The following is a 17,603-nucleotide window of genomic DNA, read 5'->3' on the forward strand; positions in this document are numbered from 1 at the left end:
TTTATTGTGTTTTTTTAAGTGTCTCTTCTCCCTAGCAAGGTTACCATGTATACATAAGAATACAATGAGCTTGTTGTCTGTATATATACATCTATACATTGTAACTCTTTATCATAGTAGATAGTGGTAGCTATCAAGTATTTGAGTTTGTTTTTTTTTTTGTTTTTTTTTTGAGACGGAGTCTCGCTCTGTCACCCAGGCTGGAGTGCAGTGGCCGGATCTCAGCTCACTGCAAGCTCCGCCTCCCGGGTTTACGCCATTCTCCTGCCTCAGCCTCCCGAGTAGCTGGGACTACAGGCGCCTGCCACCACGCCCGGCTAAGTTTTTGTATTTTTAGTAGAGACGAGGTTTCACTGTGTTAGCCAGGATGGTCTTGATCTCCTGACCTCGTGATCCGCCCGTCTCGGCCTCCCAAAGTGCTGGGATTACAGGCTTGAGCCACCGCGCCCGGCCTTGAGTATTTTTTTAGTCCATGTTTCACACAAGTCTAGGACAAAGGAAGTATATCCCAAAGTGTTTGTAATCTGATTAGAATAATGATAATAAAGTATAAAATCATCAAACAGCATAGGATAATGTATGTTTAAATGTTCAGCTTTGTGGCACAGACTAAATTGTTTCAGGTCAGTGATAGACCTGTGAACATAGTAGTCATTGAAGACATTTTGAATTAGAGAGTTAAACTGGTTTTTCAAGGGTAGACAGAATTTGAATTATCAGGAAACAGAAGGACAGTTTATGTTAAGCAAAAATGTAGAATAATATGTTTGAGGTTTTTGTTTGTTTTATTTTGTTTTTTAGCAATAGGTTCTTGCTGGCCGGGGACAGTGGCTTACGCATTTTGGGAGACCGAGGTCAGCGAATCACGAGGTCAGGAGTTCAAGGCCAGCCTGGCCAACATAGTGAAACCCTGTCTCTAGTAAAAATATAGAAAATTAGCCAGGCATGGTGCCAGGCGCCTGTAATCCCAGCTACTGGGGAGGCTGAGGTGGGAGAATCGCTTGAACCTGGAAAGCGGAGGTTGCAGTGAGCTGAGATCGTACCACTGCACTCCAGCCTGGGCAACGGTGTGAGACTCCATCTCAAAAAAGAAGTAATGGGTTCCTGCTATGTTGCCCAGGCTGGAGTACAGTGGCTACTCACAGGCGTGATTATAGCACACTATGGCCTCAAACTCCTGAGCTCAAGGGGTCTTCCTGCCTAGGCCTCCCAAGTAGCTGGGACTGTAACATGGTACCACATCTGGCTTGTTTTGTTAGATAGTGAGAAATTGGCAGTGAGTTCATACTGGATGAAAATTGTAATACTTTTAAAGAAAATTCCTTATCACATATAATTTAATGTGGCTTATAATGATGCATAATGGAAAAATCTAAATAGTAAATAAATCAAGAGTAGGGAAATTGTACGTCTATAGTAGGAATAACAGATCATAGATAAGTAAGTAGTCTGTGAGATCCTCTACAATTATACTAGAGCTGAGCTGTGAATTTGGTTCATGGCAAAGCCAAATACGTATATACATACATATACACACACACATATATACACATACACATATATACAGATACATATATATGTGTACATACACACACACACACACACACACACACACACTATAAAACAGAGGGCATACTTAGTTCCAGGAGTCTTTTCCCCCTTATAATTTAGAAGCGATGCTAGTTTCTTTTGGTTGGAAAACAGTTCTTTAAAAGATTTCTTTTTTCCCACTTAGAGCTTTATAACATAGGACACAGAAATGCAGTAGAAAATGTTGTCGCACGGTGGCTCACGCCTGTAATCCCAGCACTTTGGGAGGCCGAGGCGGGCGGATCACGAGGTCAGGAGATCGAGACCATCCTGGCTAACACGGTGAAACCCCGTCTCTACTAAAAATGCAAAAAATTAGCCGGGCGAGGCGGCAGGCGCCTGTAGTCCCAGCTACTCGGGAGGCTGAGGCAGGAGAATGGCGTGAACCCGGGAGGCGGAGCTTGCAGTGAGCCGAGATCGCGCCACTGCACTCCAGCCTGGGCGACTAAGCGAGACTCTGTCTCAAAAAAAAAAAAAAAAAAAAAAAAAAAAAAAGAAAATGTTGTCAATATCGGCTGTATGTGGTGTCTCATGGCTGTAATCCTAGCACTTTGGAAGGCCGAGGTGGGTGGATCATGAGGTCAGGAGATCGAGACCATCCTGGCTAACACGATGAAACTCCGTCTCTACTAAAAAATACAGAAAATTAGCTGGGCGTGGTGGTGGGTGCCTGTATTCCCAGCCACTTGGGAGGCTGAGGCAGGAGAATGGCGTGAACCCGCGAGGCAGAGCTTGCAGTGAGCCGAGATTGTGCCACTGCACTCCTGCCTGGGCAAGAGAGCGAGACTCCGTCTCAAAAAAAAAAAAAAAAAGTCAACATGAAACGTGGTATTAGATTTCAAAACATTGTCTCTTACTGTGATTCTGGATAAAAATAAGGAAGTGACACCGAAGTACAATTCAGTTAAATAGTTAACATTCTCTATGGACCTAGATTATACGTACATAATTTTTTGTTGTTCATTTTTTGTTTCTGTTTTTGAGACAGTTTCACTCTGTCACCCAGGCTGAAGTGCAGTGGCATGTCTCAGTTCACAGCATCCTCGGCCTCCCACGTTCAAGCGCTTCTCCTGCCTCAGCCTCCCGAGTAGCTGGGATTACAGGCATGCGCCGCCACAACCAGCTAATTTTTGCATTTTTAATGTAGGGACAAGATTTCACCATGTTGGCCAGGATGGCCTGAATTTCCTTTCCTTGTGATCTGCCAACCATGTGATCCTCCCACCTCGGCCTCCAAAAGTGCTGGGATTACAGGCATGAGCTACCACGCCTAGCTTTTCTTTTTTTTGTGAGAAGGAGTTTTGCTTTTGTTACCCAGGCCAGAGTGTAATGGCCCAATCTCGGCTCACTGCAACCTCCACTTTCTGGGTTCAAGCCATTCTCGTGCCTCAGCCTCCCAAGTAGCTGGGATTATAGGCATGTGCCACCACGTCCTGCTAATTTTGTGGGGTTTTTTTTTGTTTTTTTTTTTGTTTTTTTGTTTTTTTTTTTGAGACGGAGTCTCGCTCTGTCGCCTAGGCTGGAGTGCAGTGGCCTGATCTCAGCTCACTGCAAGCTCCACCTCCCGGGTTTACGCCATTCTCCTGCCTCAGCCTCCCGAGTAGCTGGGACTACAGGAGCCCACCACCACGCCCAGCTAGTTTTTTGTATTTTTTTAGTAGAGACGGGGTTTCACCGTGTTAGCCAGGATGGTCTTGATCTCCTAACCTTGTAATCCGCCCGTCTTGGCCTCCCAAAGTGCTGGGATTACAGGCTTGAGCCACCGCGCCGGCCTAATTTTGGGTTTTTAGTGGAGACAGGGTTTCTCCATGTTGGTCAAGCTGGAGAACTCCCGACCATAGGTAATCCGCCCTCCTCAGCCTCCCAGAGTGCTGGGATTACAGGTGTGAGCCACCGAGCCTGGCCCATACACACTTTTCTGATGGTCCAGCTTAATATGAGGATAGAGGAATGGAGACTTCTTATCATGTCAGGAAACCTTGTAGAAAAATGGATCCAGTAGATTGTATTCTCTGCAAGGACTCTAAAATGTTTAGATGTTCTGAGTTTCTGATTAAGGCCAGGTCAAGAGTAGAATAATAAATGTTAATTTAGAAATGTTTTTGTGGAATAGAGGGCTGACTTTTTCCAGCCTGTTTGTTATTTCTGTTTCTGTCATTGAAGTATGTTTGAAGGAGTGTCAGTAGCTACAAGAAGGGTTGATTTCTCTTAAAAGCACGCTCATTCACGGTAGCTCATGACAGTGATTGATCAAAATTCCTACTTTGTTGAGTATGACAGAGATTACCTTAGCCTGGAAAAAAATTGGAGGCAAGTCCATTAGAGACAAACCACCCCCGGAAACAGGTCACAGAACATCTGGTATTCAGGAATACAGCTTTTTAGTAAAACTTCCCCAATCATTTTGTTGTGCAACGTCCAACAGATTTAAGCAACACAAGTTAAGCCATTCTCTCTAGCAGCAGTTGAAGAGCAAGAATAACTGCCGGTCAAGATTTCTCCTAGTTTGTGTTAAAACAGCCCTATTTTATAATCCATGGCATTATCTAAACTGACAGAGGTTGTGCTGTTCCTGCCTTTCACAGTGTAGAAAGCAGGTTCTGTATAAGCATCATTGATTAGAAATCTGTGGTGAGCTGATTTCTGTTCACAGAGATAAGGGGTCAGGAAAGATAATTAATAATACAATTTTAGAGCATGAAAAGAATTGGTGAGTGGGAGCACCTGTCTATTCGGCGTTTATCTCATTACTCTTCATAACAACCCTTTGTGGTGGGTATTATTTTCCCATTTAATATAAGAGGAGGGGTTCAGGTGGGCACGGTGGCTCACGCCTATAATCCCAGCACTTCGGGAGGGCGAGGCAGGCGGATCACTTGAGGTCAGGTGTTCGAGACCAGCCTGGCCAACGTGGCGGAACTCTGTCTCTACTAAAAATAAAAAAATTAGGTGGGCGTGTTGGCACACGCCTGTAATCCCAGCTACTCAGGAGGCTGAAGTGGGAGAATTGCTTGAACCCAGGAGGCAGAGGTTGCAGTGAGCTGAGATTGCACCACTGCACTCCAGCCTGGGCTACAGAGCGAGACTCTGTCTCAATTTTAAAAAATAATCGTAAAGAGGAGAGGGTCAAGAAGATTATTTTCCTTGTGCAAGTGATGAGTTAGAAGGCCTGACTCCAAAGCTTATCATCTACCTTATGGCTGCTTTCCAGGAAGCTGGAAGGGAAAGAGACAATTTGATTGCAAGAAATAACATGGGCCGTAAATTAATTTCCCAGCTTGTGTTTGATTTGCTTTAATAATGTCATGATATATTCTGGAGATCACTGTACCTTGTGCAGTTATATTAATCAGTGCTGTTGCAGAGCCATCTAACACTACAATTACTTCTGAAGAGAAACCTGTTATAATTGTAAATAGTAATGGAGATTTAGTAGAAGCTTATCTATAAAGGCAGACTTTGATGCTTTATGAGAATTTATAAAGATTAGGATAAATGGGCATAGGAGCTTTCTAGGATAAATTGGCCTCAAATTTTGCATAATAGATTGTTTTATGTAACATTTTCAAGTTTTTATGAATGTAGTTTATCAAAGATATTAGGCAGAAATAAGTGAAATGTCATTAAGCAAACTAAATGTTATTGGTGACATTGAGGAGATCCTTTGTGTTACATTTCAATTTTTAAGGATCCAGCACTTAGGGAGGCAGAGGCAGGAGGATGACTTGAGCCCAGGAGATGGAGACCTGCCTGGGCAATAGAGAGACCCCATTCTCAAAAAGTAAAAAAAATAAGGATTTGAGTTTTATTTTGTTCAGTCTCAGCTCATAAGGAAAGTGTTTTATGTCACTTAAAGGAAAGTTATTTCTGTCAGCTTTAAAAGTAGAAAATGAATGAGAATCTGTGATATGTAAAAATGTTTAACCTTTTGTTTGTTTTTTAAAAGTATTTTAAATACCCGTAAATGGTAGAATAATCAAGTTTCTTGACTTTAATAGAATTAATTAATTCAAAGCCCATCTGTGAATTTGGGATTCTTTAATTTGGTTGCAAAAAATGAAAACATAGGCAGAGCCTGGTGGCTCATGCCTATAATCCCAGCATGAGGGAGGCCAAGGTGGGAGGATTGCTTGAGCCCAGGAATTTGAGACCAGCCTGGCCAAGAAGGCAAAACTTTGTCTCTACCAAAAAAAAGAAAAACCCCACATAGCTGGGTGCGGTGGCTCATGCCTGTAATCCCAGCACTCTGGGAGGCCAGGGCGGGCGGATCACGAGGTCAGGAGATCAAGACCATCCTGGCCAACATGGTGAAACGCCATCTCTACTAAAAATACAAAAATTAGCTGGGTGTGGTGGTGCGTGCCTGTAGTCCCAGCTACTCGGGAGGCTAAGGCAGGAGAATCACTTGAACCTGGGAGGCAGAGGTTGCAGTGAGCCGAGATCGTGTCACTGCCCTATAGCCTGGGTGACAAACCAAGACTCCGTCTCAAAAAAAAAAAAAAAAAAAAAAAAGTCTTTTTAGCAGCAACACTCTTTTGCTAGAAAATAAAAAAGTCTCAATATAAATGAATAGTAGGTAGACCTGCAACTTGGTGGCCCAGTTCATGCTGCTTTTGTTTGTTTGTTTGTTTTGCTGAAATTCTTGCACGGTAGAGGAATATAGTTTATTGCAGAGCCCTTCCCCCACACCGAGGTAGGGACTTCATTGTCCCCACAAGTTACTTATCCCAAGTCTTCAGGGAAATGAAAAATCAGTCTCCTCTAACAAAAAGGTTAGTCGCTAAGTATACAATTCAACATCCTCTGGGTGTTCAGGTAAACCTGAATTTAAGTTCCAGAAATGAGTGAGATTCCTAGGATGGCTCTGAATTATCTTGACTTCCCTGAATGCCTCTGGCTAAAAACCAAGCTGGGATTATTGATGCGATTGTGAATCTGGCCTGTTTCCGGGAATGTGGATTCTGCTGCATATGTCAATTGGTTTGGCTCCTTTTTTTTTTTGAGACGGAGTTTTGCTCTTGTCACCCAGGCTGGAGTGCAGTGGCGCGATCTGGGCTTACTGCAACTTCTGCCTCCAGGGTTCAAGTGATTCTCCTGCCTCAGCCTCTCGAGTAGCTGTGATTACAGGCGCCTGCCACTACACCCAGTAAATTTTTGTTTTTTTAGTAGAGATGGGATTTCACCATGTTGGCCAGGCTAGTCTTGAATTCCTGACCTCAGGTGATCCACCTGCCTTGGCCTCCTGAAGTGCTGGGTTTACAGATGTGAGCCACTGCACCTGGCCAGTTTGGCTTTTATCCGAAAGTTTTTGTTTAAATGGAAATTTTTGCTTTGTAGTACTGAAATCATCTGAAAGTAGAGAAAAAAAAATATTCAAGAAAGAATATTTTTGCAATGTAGGGAGAACTTGAACTTTTTATATAAGCTTTTAAAGTTGTAAAAGGAACTATGCTGTTTTACCCCTAAATTTGCTCACTTTTAATTTAGGAGAAACGTTTTGGTTTCTTTTATGTTCTAGTCTCTGGATACAAATCCTTTCTTCATTCGTTTTTTCCCCCTATTACCAACCACAGGTTCTTAGGCTCCTGTGTAATAGAAATTGACACAAGGCCAAGCAAGTTTCCCAGACAAGGCTTAAGACTTATGGGCTGGGCACGGTGGCTCACGCCTGTAATCCCAGCACGGTGGGAGGCCGAGGTGGGCGGATCACGAGGTCAGGAGTTCAAGACTAGTAGCCAACATGATGAAACCCCATCTCTACTAAAAATACAAAAAATGAGCTGGGCATGGTGGCGGGCGCCTCTAATCCCTGCTACTCGGGAGGGTGAGGCAGGAGAATCGCTTGAACCCGGGGGGGCGGAGGTTGCAATGAGCCGAGATTGTACCATTGCACTCCAACCTGGGCAACAAGAGCATAACTCTCTCTCAAAAAAAAAAAAAAAAAAGACTTATGCCTAGAAAGGTCGGACATAAGGGAGACAGCACAGGAGGAAGGGTTCTCCAGCTGGCTCTCCGAGGGGAGTGCATTGCAGTGTCTTACGGAGGGTGACATGCATGATTCACGAGGTAGGTGAGCATCACTACATGTGTGGAGTGGAGTGCAGACACGGTAAGGAATCATGCGAACACATGATTGGGAAGTGGCAGAGAAGCCCCTTCCTGGGTGGTGGTTTTAGTATTATAATGAGGCTGGAGATTAGGATTGGTCATTGTCCTTGAGCTCATGTGAGTGGTAGAGCTAACTCCCTTGAGTGAGATTGATGGCAGGGTGCTGCCTATGGTTTCTTCATACCATACCTGCAAGGTCTGGTCAGCAGGTATGGTGCCAGCTGGGGTGGTGCTATAAGGTGTGGTCACTGAGAACAGATGGAAAAACACATGAGTGGGGTGGGGCCCAGTCCCATTTCCTACTCTGTCTCACCTCCATACCCCGAGATTACTCGTCTTGATCTGTCTCCTGGAGGCTTTTAGTGGTTGGTGATCATTGGCCACTGCTCATTAAGTCAGATTACCCAATAGTAGAAAACTGTAGTACATGAACCAAATGAAAGAGGACTAGATTATGCAGTGGGTGTGAGTATGTGGATTCAGGGAGGGGAAAGAAGGAGAATTAGATGGGCCAGGCACAGTGGCTCACGCCTGTAATCCCAGCACTTTGGGAGGCCAAGGCAGGTGGATCACAAGGTCAGGAGATTTGAGACCATCCTGGCTAACACGTTGAAATCCCGTCTCTACTAAAAATACAAAATTAGGCGGGCGTGGTGGTGGGCACCTGTAGTCCCAGCTACTCGGGAGGCTGAGGCAGGAGAATGGCGTGAGCTCACGAGGTGGAGCTTGCAGCGAGCCGAGATTGCGCCACTGCACTCCAGCCTGGGGGACAGAGTGAGACTCTGTCTCAAAAAAAAGAAAAAGGAATATTAGATGGTAATTAGTAAAGTGTTTAAACCAAGGCTTATAAAGGTCCTGAGAGGGTCCATGAATGCCCTAAAATTGCTTGCCAAACATTCTGGGAGGAGGGGCCATTATTTTATTCACATTCTCTAAGAGCCTGAAATCTCAAAAAGCCCAAGAACAAGAACTGCTGTGCTGTGATCAGTGTCATAGAGGCAGGCCTGGACTTCGGGGTGTTTGATTTAATACAGCCCATGCTTGCAAGAATGGCGAGAGGTGACACTGTGCAGTGGTTAGGGCCCAGACCTTGAAAGATGACTGCCTGGGTTTGTCTCTGAGCTCTGCTGTCGGTGCACCCTTAGTCAGATCTCCTCCCTGTGCCTTAGGTTTTTCACCTGCAAATTGAGGATAATAGTAACACCTATCTCAAAGGGTTGTTATGAGCATTTAATGAGTGTACGTGTGTATACACATGCCTACATACATACATGTACATACAAAGTGCTTACTATGCTGCCCCCAGCACTTGATATTAGCCATTATTATGTATTGTTATCATTAAAACTAACTTGCATGAAATTGGACTGTCAGATGACAGAGGTGCTGCTTTCAGGCTTCAGTACCTTTTTTTGTACCTTCGTACTTGCAAAGATAAGTAACTCTCTTGCTGCATTTAGAAAAGTTAGTAGCAGAATAGAATTAACTAGTAATAAGCATGAGAGACTGGTGAGGAGCATAACTCTCATAAATCTAATGTGATTGGCACAAAGAAATCGTTACGCCCACAGTGGTGGGATTTTAGCCTCGGTTGTGTGCTTTGTGGACTGAAGCAGCGGTCATCTAACTGTTGTGGGCAGGGTGGGGGTAAGAAAAGAAAGAAAATTACAAAGCATGGATAAAATGCTAGAAGTGTATCGTTTAAAAACATGTCCAAAAGGGAGATACAGTTAGGGATCTATGTAATTTGAAGTGGGGGGAATGGACATCTCCCACCACCACTAAAATATTAATAACACCAATTGTTTTTGTTTTTATCATATTCCATCTTCATACTTTTTTTTTTGTTTGTTTTTTTTTTTGTTTTTGTTTTTTTTTTGAGACAGAGTCTCGCTCTGTCGCCCAGGCTGGAGTGCTGTGGCGCGATCTCGGCTCACTGCAAGCTCCGCCTCCCGGGTTCACGCCATTCTCCTGCCTCAGCCTCCCGAGTAGCTGGGACTACAGGCGCCCACAACCGCGCCCGGCTAATTTTTTGTATTTTTAGTACAGACGGGGTTTCACTGTGGTCTCGATCTCCTGACCTTGTGATCCGCCCGCCTCGGCCTCCCAAAGTGCTGGGATTACAGGCGTGAGCCACCGCGCCCGGCCTCCATCTTCATACTTTTTAAAAAGGATACATTGTCTACGGAAAGAGAGGACTGGCCTCACTTATTGATACATCTTTCCCAACCTCCTCTTGAGTTAATGTGTTTCTGAAGATTCAGCTCCATTTCCCTGTTTCTGGCAGAAACATCTGGAAAGGTGGAAACCTACTCTCAATAAATAGGCCCAAATATTTCTACTAAAGGTTGTTTTTGTTTTGTTCCGTTTTGTTTTTTAATTATTGCAAAAGGATTTCCTACCCTCCCCAATTTTGATAATGAATTGTGATTTTGCATTTTTTGGCTTAACAATTAAAGTGGTGTTGTAGGACCAGGCACCGTGGCTTACGCCTGTAATCCCAACACTTTGGGAGGCCGAGGTGGGCGGATCACAAGGTCAGGAGTTCGAGACCAGCCTGGCCAACATAGTGAAACCCCGTCTCTACTAAAAATACAAAAAAATTAGCTGGGCATGGTGGCGGGCACCTGTAATCCCAGTTACTCGGGAGGCTGAGGCAGGAGAATGGCTTGAACCTGGGAGGTGGAGGTTGTAGTGAGCGGAGACCGCGCCACTGCACTCCAGCCCCAGTGACAGTGCGAGACTCCATCTCAAAAGAAAGAAAAAAGTGCTATTATGTTCTAATGATTTCTCTCTCCCTCTTTTAATAATAACCTTTTTTGTTGCTTTCAGGGGTTCAACTAGATATAGCTTCACAATCTCTGGATCAAGAAATTTTATTAAAAGTTAAAACTGAAATTGAAGAAGAGCTAAAATCTCTGGACAAAGAAATTTCTGAAGGTCTGTTTATTCTTATTTTTCTAGTTAATAAGCAGATTCTGTTTGGTATGGTTTACTGTTGGTTTAATTTGATTTTTACAGTGGGGTGTTCTCAACAGTTAACAGCTTACACCAATTATCCATTGGTAGAAGTTTATAAGGGTGAAACTAGAAGGTAGCCTTTTTCTTTCCTGGGGAATAGGTTTATGGAAGTTCCCCAACTATACCTAACAGGTTAGATGTGGCGGTTTCTGATGTTAAGTATCGGATAAGTGATCATGTCAAGGTTCTTCCCATTCACTATGGTTTGATTTGTGTTTGGTATTAGCTTTATAAGTAATAACGACATTAAAAGGAAAAAGTAGGCATACGCTTCTTTTATTTTTGCGTACATATGTACTATAGATAACTAATTATAATATACATTCAGCTGTATAGCCATTTTATTTTGCACTTAACATTACAACATAAACTTTAAAAATAGTTACTCTACTAAGTGCATGAAATTTCATTCGCTGAATAAATATTTTTACTCAGTGGTTATTCCCTTATGATTATGATTATTATTTTGGGGACAGGGTCTTGCTCTGTTACCCAGGCTGGAGTGCAGTAGTGAGCACTGGGATTAGAGGTGTGAGCCACCATGCCTGGCCTGTTCCCTTATATTTGAGGGGAGCATTTGGATTATTATTCCTTTTTTTCACTGGACGACGACTACACAGCATTTGCATTATTTCCTGTATTGTCCTACATAGGTCATGCTGCATTGAACATCTTGCCCAATGAGATATATATTTTTTTTACAGCTTTATTGAGATATATTTTACATACCATAAAATTCACCCATTTGAAAAGGTCCAGTTCAGGCTGGGCACAGGGACTCATACCTGTAATCCCAGCTGTTTGGGAGGCCAAGGCCTCAGGAGGATTGCTTGAGTCCCTGAGTTCAAAACCAGACTGGGCAACATAGGGAGACCATGTCTCTATGTATTAAAAATAAAAATAAAAAGTCTAGTTCAGTGGTTTTAGTGTATTCCCAGAATTTATCACCACAATCTGGATTTAGAGCACTTTCAGTCCTCCAAAAAGAAACACAATACGCATCAGCAGCCACTTCCCATTCCCACTAGCCCAGGTCCCAACCCCACCCCACACCAGGCACCCACTGATCTCCATTCTGTTTTTATTGATTTGCCTATTCAGGAGATATACATAGATAGAACAGTTCACTGTGTGGCAGCGTTGGTGGTGGTGTTTTGAGACATAGTTTCACTCTTGTTACCCAGGCTGGAGTACAATGGCACCATCTCGGCTCACCACAACCTCCATCTCCCGGGTTCAAACGATTCTCCTGTCTCAGCCTCCCAAGTAGCTGGGATTACAGGCATGTGCCACCACGCCCAGCTAATTTTTTGTGTTTTTAGTAGAGATGGGGTTTCTCCATGTTGCTCAGGCTGGTCTCGAACTCCTGACCTCAGGTAATCTCCCTGTCTTGGCCTCCCAAAATGCTGGGATTACAGGCGTGATCCACCATGCCCGGCCACTGTGTGGTCTTTTGTGATTGGCATTTTTACTTAGCATAATGTATTTTTGTTGTTGTTCTTGTTGCTGTTATTTAAGACATCACCTTGCTCTGTTGCACAGGCTGGCATGCAGTGGCATGATCTGGGCTCACTGCAACCTCCAACTTTAAGGTTCAAGCAATTCTCCAGCCTCAGCCTCTTGAGTAGCGGGGATTACAGGTGCCCACCACCATGCACAGCTTATTTTTGGTTTTAGCAGAGATGGGGTTTCACCATATTGGCCAGTCTGGTCTCCAACTCCTGACCTCAAGTGATCCGCCTGCCTCAGCTTCCCAGAGTACTGGGATTACAGGCGTGAGCTGCTGCACCTGGCTGATTTAGCATAATGTTTTCTTTTTTTTTAAGACGGAGTCTTACTCTGTCACCCAGGCTGGGGTGCAGTGGCCGGATCTCAGCTCACTGCAAGCTCCGCCTCCCGAGTTTACGCCATTCTCCTGCCTCAGCCTCCCGAGTAGCTGGGAGTACAGGCACCCGCCACCTCGCCTGGCTAGTTTTTTGTATTTTTTAGTAGAGACGGGGTTTCATCGTGTTAACCAGGATGGTCTCGATCTCCTGACCTCGTGATCCGCCCGTCTTGGCCTCCCAAAGTGCTGGGATTACAGGCTTGAGCCACTGTGCCCAGCCTAGCATAATGTTTTCAAAGGTCATCCATGTTGTAGCATGTATCAGTACTTCATTACTTTTTACAGTCAAATAATATTCCACTGTGTGGATGTGCCACATTTTGTTTATTCATTCATGAGTTAATGGAAATTTAGGTTGTTTCTACTTGTTTACTGTTATGTATAATGCTGCTGTGAATATACTTGTGCAAGTTTTTGTGTGGATGTATATTGCCCAATAATTTTTTCTTTTTCTTTTTCTTTTTTTTTCTGAGATGGAGCCTTGCTCTGTTGCACAGGCTGGAGTGCAGTGACGTCATCTTGGCTCATTACAAGCTCCATCTTCTGGGTTCACACCGTTCTACTGCCTCAGCCTCCCGAGTAGCTGGGACCACAGTTGCCCACCACCACAGGCGCCCACCACCACACCTGGCTGATCTTTTGGTATTTTTAGTAGAGACGGGGTTTGTTAGCCCAGATGTTCTCGATATCCTGACCTCATGATCTGCCTACCTCGGCCTCCCAAAGTGCTGGGATTATAGGTGTGAGCCACCGTGCCCGGCCTGCCCAATAATTTTTAATGATCAAAATTATAAATTATGTTTATAACTCAAGTTCCTCATTGGTAGAGAAAAAATGTGAATAGAAATGTACAAATAATCCTGAGACTGGGTGCCGTGGCTCACGCCTGTAGTCCCAGCATTTTAGGAGGCTGAGGCGGGTGGATCACTTGAGGTCAGGAGTTTGAGACGACCCCAGCCAACATGGCGAAACCCTGCCTCTACTAAAAATACAAAAAAAAGTTAGCCAGGCGGGTTGGCACACACCTGTAATCCCAGCTATCTGGGAGGCTAAGGCATGAGAATCTCTTGAACCCAGGAAGCAGAGGTTGTAGTGAGCCAAGATCATGCCACTGCATTCCAGCCTGGGTGACAAAGTGAGACCGTTTGGAAAAAAAAAAAAAAAGAATGTACAAGTAATCCTGAAAGCTAATGTTAGTGTTGTCTTTTATATTTCTTCCTTTTTTTTTTCTTTTTTTTTTTTTTTTTTGAGACCGAGTCTCGATGTGTCGCCCAGGCTGGAGTGCAGTGGCCGGATCTCAGCTCACTGCAAACTCCACCTCCCAAGTTTATGCCATTCTCCTGCCTCAGCCTCCCGAGTAGCTGGGACTACAGGCGCCCGCCACCTCGCCCGGCTAGTTTTTTGTATTTTTTAGTAGAGAGGGGGTTTCACCGTGTTAGCCAGGATGGTCTCGATCTCCTGACCTCGTGATCCGCCCGTCTCGGCCTCCCAAAGTGCTGGGATTACAGGCTTGAGCCACCGTGCCCGGCCTTTTTTTTCTTTTTTTGTTGAGGAGTCTCGCTCTGTCGCCCAGGCTGGAGTGCAGTGGTGCGATCTCAGTTCACTGCAACCTCTGCCTCCTGAGTTTAAGCGATTTTCCTGCCTCAGCCTCCTGAGTAGCTGGGATTATAGGCGCTCGCCACCATGCCTGGCTAATTTTTGTATTTTTAGTAGAGATGGGGTTTCATGTTGGTCAGGCTGGTCTCAATCTCCTGACATTGTGATCCACCCGCCTCGGCCTCCCAAAGTGCTGGAATTACAGGTGTGAAGCACCGCGCACAGCCATTATATTTCTTTATCAACATTTTGAAGCGATTAAATTTCCGATTCTCTTGATGTATATTCTGGTAACAGCACTCCTGCATAGTAAAATGGGTAAAAGGTAGAAAGAAGAGAGTAACAAAAGGTTTAAATACATTCACTTACTGAACCCCATATTATCTAAGCTAGACCATTAAAATAAATGCTCTCCAGCTTGCTCAAACAACAAAGTATTTGTGCACTTTGCAGCCATTTGCATCTTTCTTGGAGGCAAGCACTTTATAATGAAATACATACTTAACTCTATAGTAAAAGTTGCAGCCTTATAGGAGTAAGCCTTAGATTAATTTAATAAGTATTTTATACAGATGATGGCTAAATCTTGGGAGTGGGTGCAAGTTGCCTGCTTTCCTGGTAGTTTATGCCTTGCATCCCATTTGTACTCTGGAACAACAGTTACTCTGCTTGCTCTTCCTGCAGTTAGGGAATGGTTAAGTCTCCTCAACAAGTTATGACTGCTTTTTCTGGGTTCAAGTTTTATTTTATTTTTATTTAATTAATTTGGTTATTTTTTTGGGAGACAGAGTCTCACTTTGTTGCCCAGGTTGGAGTGCAGTGTCATGATCAGGGCTCACTGCAACCTCTATCTCCTAGGTTCAAGCGATTCTCCTGAGCAGCTGGGATTACAGGCATGCACCATCATGCCTGGCTAATTTTTGTATTTTTAGTAGAGTCAGGGTTTCCCCATGTTGGTCAAGCTGATCTTGAACTCCTGACCTCCCGGGCTCAAGTAGTTCCCCAAGTAGCTGGGACTATAGGCGTGAGCCACCGCCCCCAGCTAATTTTTTTTTTTTTTTTTTTTTTTTTGAGACGGAGTCTCGCTCTGTCACCCAAGCTGGAGTGCAATGGCGCCATCTCAGATCACTGCAAGCTCTGCCTCCCAGGTTCACGCCATTCTCCTGCCTCAGCCTCCCGAGTAGCTGGGATTACAGGCGCCCACCACCATGCCCAGCTAATTTTTTGTGTTTTTAGTAGAGACAGGGTTTCACCATGTTAGTCAGGATGGTCTCAATCTCCTGACCTCGTGATCCACCCGCTTCGGCCTCCCAAAGTGTTGGGATTACAGGCGTGAGCCACCGTGCCTGGCCCTTTTTTTTTTTTTTTTTGAGAAGGAGTTTCACTCTTGTTGCCCAGGCTGGAGTGCAATGGCACGATCTTGGCTCACTGCAACCTCCATCTCCTAGGTTCAAGCGATTCTCCTGAGTAGTTGGGATTATAGGCATGCACCATCACACCCGGCTAATTTTTGTATTTTTAGTAGAGTCAGGGTTTCCCCATGTTGGTCAAGCTGGTCTCGAACTCCTGACCTCAGGTGATCTGCCCAGCTTTGGCCTTCCAAAGTGCTGGGATTACAGGCATGAGCCACACTGCTCCAGGCCTTAATGTTTTGTATTTTTAGTAGAGATGTGGTTTTGCCATGTTGCCTAGGCTGGTCTCGAACCCCTGGACTCAAGCCATCTGCACACCTTGGCCTCCCAAAATGCTGGGATTACAGGCATGAGCCACTGTGCTCAGCTTCTGGTTCAGCTTTTATATTTGTTTGTATAATCTTCATATAATAGTTTTAAAATTTATCCATGTGTAGTAATATTAAGGTTGAAAGTTCATTTTAATAAGGAAATGAAAGCAATGGACTCATCCTCTGAGGATGATTAGAATCTGATTAAGTGCCACTTTTATAAATGTAAAACAAAATCTTAAAAACAAAATTTTAAGAGAGGGATAATAGAGCCAGGAATTGCCTTTCATTTATCATTCTTATACTTGTTGGTCAGTAATCATAAACTAAATTGATTAGCTTATTATAACATGTCAGTTTCGTTGTTTCTTTTCTCTTAAAAACTAAGCTTTTTCATTAAAACCTAAAAGAACCTCTAAATTTATGACCTATCAATGTTTACACGCCAACAAAGATTAATGTTCACAATGATTAACCCACCTTTTTAAGTGGCTTGTAATGATTAGCTTGTTCCTGACAGTGGTTGTCTTAATCCTGTGGCCTTTTATAGCACAACCTTTGATATTATTGTTTGTTTGTTTGTTTGTTTGTTTTTGAGATGGAGTTGCACTCTTGTTGCCCAGGCTGGAGTGCAATAGCGTGATCTCGGCTCATCACAACCTCTGCCTCCCGGGTTCAAGTGATTCTCCTGTCTCAGGCTCCTGAGTAGCTGGGATTGCAGGCATGCACCACCACGCCCGACTAATTTTATAGATATTGTTTATTATATTAGGTTTTTCTTTTGTCCTGTCTTCAGCCTTCACCAGCACAGGCTTTGACCGTCACACTTCTCCAGTGTTCAGCCCTGCCAATCCAGAAAGCTCAATGGAAGACTGCTTGGCCCATCTTGGAGAAAAAGTGTCCCAGGAACTGAAAGAGCCTCTCCATACAGCATTGCAAATGCTCCTGAGCCAGTGAGTTACACTGCTGAGTGGGATGTGCTTCTTTAAGTAGGCTCTGGATCTCTCATGCAGCGCTGGATTGGTTAGGGCTGTGTTTTAGGTGAACAGTGTTAGGGTCTGGATCTCTCATGCAGCGCTGGATTAGTTAGGGCTGTGTTTTAGGTGAACAGTGTCACTTCTTTCCTCAGTTTTCTTTACATTTTCTTCATTTGCTTTCCCAAAGCATCTTTGTGTTTTGAACGACAGTTTTGCTTTATAGGAGTGATTTAGCTATTCCAACATAGATTTGTTAATTTGTGTTTACATGTTGAGCTGTCAGGTTTCCCGAATGCTTTTACCAAGTTGTAAATACAAGTTACACTTCCCCCGACCACTTTTTACTGCTATTTCCTCTAGTGGCGACATGAATATAATGACTAGTGTTTTGTGCATTTTAATGTGGGATTAACACTACATCTGTATTTTAGAATTCTGTATTTAACATAGTGTTGACCGGGTGCGGTGGCTCATGCCTGTAATCCCAGCACTTTGGGAGGCCAAGATGGGCGGATCATGAGGTCAGGAGTTCAAGACCAGCCTGGCCAATACAGTGAAACCTCATCTCTACTAAAAATACAAAAATTAGCCGGGCGTGATGGCGTGTGCCTGTAGTCCCAGCTACTTGGGAGACTGAGGGAGAAGGATCGCTTGAACCCGGGAGGCAGAGGTTGCAGTGAGCCGAGATCGCGCCACTACATTC

At 44.1% G+C, this 17,603-nt stretch overlaps 1 protein-coding gene across 5 annotated transcripts in view; it reads left to right on the forward strand.

Moving 5' to 3' along the window:
* The window catches only part of BCL2L13 (BCL2 like 13), a 96,495-nt gene that overhangs the window by 40,158 nt on the left and 38,734 nt on the right, over positions 1–17,603 (forward strand). For 2 of the 5 annotated variants that reach the window (XM_025399748.1, XM_025399749.1), the window contains exons 2-3: positions 10,531–10,638; positions 16,720–16,876. In XM_025399748.1, the coding sequence (XP_025255533.1) occupies positions 16,788–16,876 (89 nt within the window). In that variant the 5' untranslated portion in view covers positions 10,531–10,638; positions 16,720–16,787. Of the gene's footprint in view, positions 1–10,528; positions 10,639–16,719; positions 16,877–17,603 lie in introns of those variants that run through there. The other 3 variants (XM_025399751.1, XM_025399752.1, XM_025399750.1) reach the window with 2 other exon arrangements.

The sequence above is a fragment of the Theropithecus gelada genome, chromosome 10 (genome assembly GCF_003255815.1).
Source record: "Theropithecus gelada isolate Dixy chromosome 10, Tgel_1.0, whole genome shotgun sequence".
Taxonomy (NCBI): domain Eukaryota; kingdom Metazoa; phylum Chordata; class Mammalia; order Primates; family Cercopithecidae; genus Theropithecus; species Theropithecus gelada.